General features: G+C 35.4%; 1 protein-coding gene and 1 non-coding gene across 2 annotated transcripts; one reads left to right on the top strand and one right to left on the bottom strand.

Moving 5' to 3' along the window:
• LOC109841720 lies at positions 1–6401 on the top strand (the record flags this gene model as incomplete). The annotated part of the gene is made up of 3 exons (XM_020410669.1): positions 1–374; positions 5838–6012; positions 6114–6401. Coding segments are annotated over 3 exons (612 nt in total), but the record flags the coding sequence as incomplete, so codon positions are not given.
• On the bottom strand, positions 7260–7332 carry TRNAE-CUC. The gene has a single exon. It is a non-coding gene; the product is annotated as a tRNA-Glu (tRNA).

A 7688-nucleotide genomic window follows, 5' to 3' on the forward strand; every position in this document is an offset into this window, starting at 1 on the left:
CCGCCGCCTGATTCGGTGCCGGAGACGGAGCAGGCCGCCGCCGGAGACGCTGTTTACATCACGGTGAAAGATGATGGCAAGGGGTCTGGGGCTGACGTGGCGGAAGCAAAGGAGGAGGATGAGGCCGCCGCCGGGGACGCTGTCGTCATCGCTGTGAAAGACGACGGCGAGGGCGTTGGGAAGGGGTCTAGGGCTGACGTGGCGGGATCGAAGGAGGAGGATGAGAAAGTTTGTAGGATTTGTCACCTGAGTCCAGATCGGACGGTGCCGGAGGAGGGATCGGAGTTGGTTATGATCGGATGCGGGTGCAAGAACGAGCTTGGGACTGCGCATCGCCAATGTGCTGAAACTTGGTTCCGACTGAAAGGGAACAGGTAACTTTTTTGTGGATTTTTGGATGATTTTAGTGCAATTGCGTTGTTTATTTGAGATTTGAGTTTATTTCTGTTTAAATTACTGAGAAAATGAGGTAAAAACATTAATGAGGGAATTATTTTGTTGTGAGCTAAAGACTCAGTTTAGGTGGTTTCATATGACACAGAAAAAGGGTAACTTACTTAGGCAAAATAAGCAATTATTCTAAGTTTTTTTTGGATGATTTCAGTTACATTCTTGGTTTATTTCAAATATTAGTTTAATTCTAAGTAATCTACTAAAAAAAGGTGTATTTCGAGTAGATTAATGAAGGAAGTGTTTATAATTTACCAAAGACTAGGTTTTGGGATTTCATATGGTACAAAAAGACTATTTTGGCAAAACAAATAAAAATGCAGATAATTATAGGTAAGTTAGAGGGACAAATTTTCAAAACAGACCTGTTTTGAAATTTATTCCCAAAAACAGACATGTTTCCAACTTAATTTTAAAAACCGACCCAGTTGACTGAAACTGGGTCAATTTAAAAAAAAAAAATTCACAAACTTCACGGGAGTTCAACTCTTGTCAAGTTTTGTTATGAGAAAAAACTTCACGTGAGTTCAACTCCCGTGAAGTTTGTGAACTTTTTTTTTTTCAAAAACCGACCCAGTTTTAGTCAACTGGGTCGGTTTTTAAAATTAAGTTGGAAACAAGTCTTTTTTTGGGAATAAATTTCAAAACCGGTTTGTTTTGAAAATTCCTCCTAAGTTAGAGCTTTTCCTATAAGAAAAGGATGTGCAACCACTTTAAATTAGAAAAGCCTTCAACTGCGGACTCCAATTTATATACATAGTAAGGAACTGATACTTACCTTTCCTCTGTATTTATGATTTATAATTGGTCTTAGAAAATTATACTCCTATCTTAATAGATAGGAAGTGAAAAAGACAACATGACAGTTATGGGAGCTACCTTTGACTTCCCTAACAACCCAAGGGAGAGACCACCCCCCTCCCCACCAAAAAAAAACTTAATATTTAGAATATCTAACAACTATTTGTTACCAGATAACCATATTACAAAATCAGAAGTGTGAATTGAGTTACCCAAAAAAGAAATTTTGAAGTTTGGATTAAATGTCATGACAGAGAACTGACCTATGATTAGCCTTGATGCAGATAAGGATATTCGACAAAAACTAATATTGATAAAGACAAAAAAGAAAATCTTAAAACAAATAATGCAATGGATCCTCTTACTTAGTTATGATGCTCTTTCATTCCTGTGATGAAATAACAATATTCATTTTTCAGAATAGTTATGTTCCTTATAATGTAAAACTGTGCCCTCAAAAAAAAGTTCAAGGTTATTTGCTCCTAAAATGCCTAACTCCTATCACCCAGCTAGCAAATAGGTAGACCTACTTTCTGATAATGTAATAATTAGTGAGCTTGCACAACCAAGGAGCTACAAACTACCTTAAGATTAGACTAGGAATGCCTAAACGAAATGTATCACTATAATCATCTCCAGAGCACATTTTCAGATCTATGCCAGAAAAAGAGTCAATGACTAAAATAGGTGAAGGTGCAAGCAGGTCTGTATTCGATTTTTTCTAGTTTAATTGACGTGTCCAAGAGGCAAGTGCTATTGATTTTAGTATGGAAATATACTTATCACCTTGCTTGGATTGTATTGTGACATAGAGTTGTATATCTTAAGATACCTAACAACATGAGCCTTTAAAACTTTTTTGTTGTATTTTATTTTATGTTGTTGATGTTTTGACATTTTGACACCTATCACGTTTTAACAAATATGCATGACAAACACAAAAAAGCTATGCATTCAATAGACATACTGACGGTTGTGCATACACGACCACACATCGTGCACACAACCACAAATGCGTAAACATGCTACATGCGTAGACACACGCAATCATCGGGGTTGAAATTCATATTGTAATTGAAATTGCTGAAAATTCTTTTGGCTTCAAGGATATTGAAATATTTATGGGGAGAAACTATAGTAGTGACAATTATCATTTAGTTTATTTTTTAGCCAATTCCAGTTTAAGGTGGCTTTGTGTTTTGTTTTTATCAGTTGGTATGAGTGAACCAAAATAGTACAGCTCGGGTTACTTCTCATATCATTGATTAGGAGGTCTGGTAATTTACTTATGAGTTAATGTGAATAACTAGAATGGTTGATTGAAGGTTGTGCCTACAGAAAAAATATACACTAGATGATGTTTACAAAAACAGTTAAGGCCTAAATTACTTTAATTTCTGATATTTCTATAATATTTAAATACAATTTTTTGTGTGTATAAGAATAGATTTATTTTCCTTCTTCTATCTAGCGAGCTTCTGGATGATTAAACTCACTTGGCTCCTTATCAAGCTCCTTCCCCAAGCAGCCTGTGGCACACTATTATTTCTGATCTTAACCAGTGCTTATGAGATGGGGCATGACATTTATAGGGAATTTCATGTATGTGGTGTTGGTAGTCTCAGGAATGTGCATGTATGTTATCAAAATACATCTTCGGTATTTCCATCAGGGTAAAAGATTTGACCATAGTCTTGCAAAATTGTTTTATGGTGAAAAAGTCACCTGGCTCCTTATCAAGCCCCTTTCCCAAGCAGCTTGTGACACTATTATTTCTGATCTTAACCAGTGCTTATGAGATGGAGCATAACATTTGTAGGGAATTTCATGTACGTGTGTTGGTAATCTCAGCATGTATGTTACAAAAAGACATATTTGGTATTGCCAATACAAAATATTCGGATAAGACTTTGTGATACAGTTTCGCTTGGTGTAAGGTTATGCAGTTATGGAACAATAAGTACTCCTGCATATTTGAAATGTGCTCACATTTGAAATGTGCTCACATTTGAGTTTCATGTAACAGTTGTCCATGCAATTAATGATTAGCGCCTACTGTAAACAGATATCAAAATACATCTACTGTGAACAGATATAAAAAAACATTAACTGAAAAAAGAAAGAAGTATTTCATCTGATAATGTGATTCCACTATCAGTGTTTCTATACAGGCTACTTAGAGGTGGTCTACCAATTAAAAAACAATTTGTATTATCAATTGCTTTTGGATCATTTTAACTAGATATTTCAAGATGTTGTTATATCTTTTCATTTTAGAAATTTTAGAATAAGTATGATTCCTATGTCCCTTTTTTGGAAGAGCATCACGTTCTTCACTTTTAGTGGGTTTTTCCTAATCTTATTGTTCCCACTTTATTTGTTCTCTCTTGCATTGGCATTGCACTATGTTTCATATCTTAAGTTATGGCATCTTTTTTAGTTTCCACTAAATGCATGATAGTAGCTTTGCCTGAATGTTTGGTTTTTCTTTTAGTTATGGTAGACCATCCTGCTTTTTCCCATTTGATGCTGATGTGCAATTTGCCTTTGAATCTCCACCCCAGTACTTGTGTTACTTGTCTGCGCTTCATTGCACTATCAGTTATGTTTTTTACACCATTATTGATTTATGACAATAGTTTACCTATTTTGCTATTACTTGGGTATCACTTCTAACTTTTTCTGTTTTATGTAAATTCTTTTCTATACCTTTTCTCATGGTATTATCCCTTTTATTGTTGACCCAATATGGTTTATTTATATAGCTCCATTTCTTTTTCTTTTCTTCAAAGACAATTCCATCATGCAGCTGTCATCTTCTTTCGGATAGAAATCTAGCATGAATTCTCATCATAGAGACTTTTCTCAACTGCGCTATTAGCACATCGTTCTCTAAATCATACCTTGTTTATTGTGGCCTACCATCAAAAATAAATAAAGAGCTTTTGGGTGATTGAAGGAAACATGGGCGCAATTTGATAGTGTTATGAAGGGAACAATACCTATTTAAGGATTATGGAAGTAAAACTTTCATATACTTTTTCCATGTAGTTAGAACCATTAGAAATTCAGGTTCAAATTATTTAGTAATAACTCGTATTGATAGCCTAGTCTAAATGCATATGTTAAACTATTGCTTTTCTGAATAATGCTTGACAGACATTATTCTAATTTTCAGAGACATGGTTCTTCTCTCAAAATAATTGATGTTAATCCCATAGTATGATACGTCTATGATTCTTCTATGTTTATGACTGATGGTCGACTATTTACTAATGGATCCTATGTAGTAAGCATAACACACAAACGCGCACAACACACTGCAGTTATGCACTTAGAAACTTCTTGATTTTGGACGTAATCTTAGCCTTCCCTTAGCAGCATTCGTTCAGTGGGCCATGTTTCATATCATTTATGCCGGCATTACTTTCCATCTAACACTTTCTTCATGCTCTGTGCCGCATTTTAGGTACCTTACCTTTTGTCTGGCATTTGGTTTATGACAAATCCATTTTCGCAGGGTGCATGGATCACTTTCCATAGTGCATTCTCGTGCTTGTACATATCCATGAACATGGATGACTGATTGTGGTGGCATGCAAACCACAGATTTCTGGAGTCCACACAGAACAGAACGACCTTGATTCCTGAAAAGGGCAAGAAAACATGAGAATGGAACACCAAAATCTAGTGTCAACAAGTCCACAGTCTGCGAAGACCGTACCCAATGATAATAGTAGTCATGATGTTTACCTGCAGAGTTGACTTACTGCATATCAGTTATAACTTGTGCCTAGTATTGCTGCGTCTAATTTTTTTCTGTTGATTGCCACCGTCATCTCTCAGCACTGTTTAAGTCTGGGTAAATTCAAAGAGCAATGCACTTTGAGGATTTTGTACAAAATCCCCCTAAAGTTTACAAATTAGAGAAAAGCCCCTTGACCTCCAAATTTATACAAAACTCCCGTGGACTGTTGAGACTTGGTATAAACAACGTTAAAATGAAGTGTAAAACTGTAAATGATCTAAATTACCTCATTTCTATCTTTTTCGACAACACTTCAATGATCTTTAATTCTCATTGTCTTTACTGCTCAACATCTCCAAACTCCCAAACTCCCTTCATTAATCGTCTAAAGACCTATTCTTCTGTTCTCAAAAACCTAAGTTCCTTGAATGACAAACCCGCCAACCTCACCAGACTTCGAAACAATCAAACTCAGAAGGGATTTATGATTTAAATATCATGAAAATTGGAAAACAGGGTGGGTTCCTCATGGGATCAGGGAGAAGAGGGAGAAGGGGGAAGAGGTAAGATACAACATATAAATTTCGTAAGGACTAAAGTTCCTGGAACATGTCACATGCTGATGGTCATGATATTTTACTGAAAAAAGGTGTTGAGGTTTCCTCTAATTCATAAAGTTTAGGGGGTTTATGCATAAGACCCCACAAAGTTGGGGGTTACATTTGAGATTTACGCTTAAAGTTATCTGGTAAAAACAAAACAAAACAAGAGAACTGCTTGAAAATGCATTTAACCTTTTCTCTCAGGTTTTATAGTCTTACATCCTGCAATGGTGCAGGTGTTGCGAAATATGCGGTTTAAATGCCAAAAACATAGCTGGTAATGAAGATGAAAGCTTCATCGAGGAATGGCACGATGACGCAGCTCAGAGCAGCGCCGGGCACAGGAACTCAACTGAGAGGGTCAGTTGTTGGAGGGGACAGCCATTCTGTAACTTCTTGATGGCATGCTTGGTAATAGCCTTCATACTTCCATGGTTTTTTCGTGTGAATATGTTCTAGCATTTCGCGTGCTTTATCTTTCGCTTCTTGCTTCGGCATTTGCTCCTTCTCAGCATAGAAAGAGGTCGAAATTGCATACCGAAGTATTTTCACAACATACCTTCAGTGTAGAGTGAGTTTTGGTGACAGTAGTAATCTCTTGCACAGTCTGCATACAAGAGGGTAAATTAAGTAGGTGCCGGTCTCCCGTAGCATACTTGTACATGGTAAATACTAATTGAGTTGTTGGATAAGATATTCAGATTGGTTTCTGTTATTTATTTTTTTAATAATAGATTATCAGATTTCAGAATTGCCAATATTTTGTTTTAATTCAGGAATAGATGAGTAATTTTTATTCAGTAACGTGTCTTGGTTGTGCATGATAATGCGTGCTGGATAATAATATACTGATTCAGTATGAAATGTGAGAGCAGAAGAAAAGTGATGTTTATTCAGATACTGAACTCAAAGTTGTATAATTTTGGGTTAGATTTACTGGATAATTTGGGCCCTCTTAAGGAGGAAAAGGTATTTTTAATCTGACCATTAATTGTCTAGTGAGTGATTGAGATATATTTTTATTCTATTACTCATTGTACCCCTGTGTATCGTGCTGATTTTTAATTTGTACTCAAAATCATAACCACCCATTATATGATGAATAGTTATGATTAAGTAATGGTCTCGCCTGGTAGTGGAGCGATCTCCTTATTGGAAGGAAAAATATATTCAACCTCCAATTTTGATCTCTTCTTAATCACATACTTTATGTATGCAAGGTAATGTTAACCTTGTATCATCGAATTTTGTGTTTTGTTATCTGGGTATCTCAAATATGGACACCTAGTATATTTAAGTTAGGTTTGACTTCTTTATTTGCTAATCTTGTCATGCGCATTTCCAGGAGCTGTTAATGCTTTGTATCCATCATGTCAGAAATAGCCATGGCTTGAAGGATTAAAGCCTTTTTTAATCAAAAGGAATTTCATCCTACTGAAATATAAAATTTAATGAAAAATAAATGTTATTCGTTGTTTGGTTCTTCAAAATAGTTGGGATATATAAATGTTATTCGTTGTTGAAGACCTTTGATATATATATTGGCATTGGCATTGGCATTGAATCTTCAATGAAAATAATCCAAAATTCTTAACGTTGATCTCGGAAATTGCCACAAAAAAAAAGGACAATGAAAAACAAGCGCAGGAAAAAAAAAATTCCGTTGCCGGGACTTGAACCCGGGTCTCTCGGGTGAGAGCCGAGTATCCTAACCAACTAGACTACAACGGATTGATATCCAACATCATCCCAACTCTTTATATTCGACATCTGTGATTTGCAGTCGGTACTAGCAAAACTTGTGAGGATATGCTTGTATAATAAGTTGCCAAGGTACTTGGTAAACTGTGCTTAAATAACATTATTATTAAAAATGATCAAAATAGATGCAATTTTAGCTACGTAAAATAAATAATATAATTTCAGGACTATAAGATAATATTGTCAAAAGCTAAATGATGTATGATACAAAAACTTCAATCAAAATAGATGTAACTTTAGCTATAAAAATAGATAAGATGATTTCAGGACTATAAGATAACATTGTCAAAAGCTAAATGATATATGATATAAAAACTATACATACA

Source organism: Asparagus officinalis, chromosome 1, assembly GCF_001876935.1.
Source record: "Asparagus officinalis chromosome 1, Aspof.V1, whole genome shotgun sequence".
Classification (NCBI taxonomy): domain Eukaryota; kingdom Viridiplantae; phylum Streptophyta; class Magnoliopsida; order Asparagales; family Asparagaceae; genus Asparagus; species Asparagus officinalis.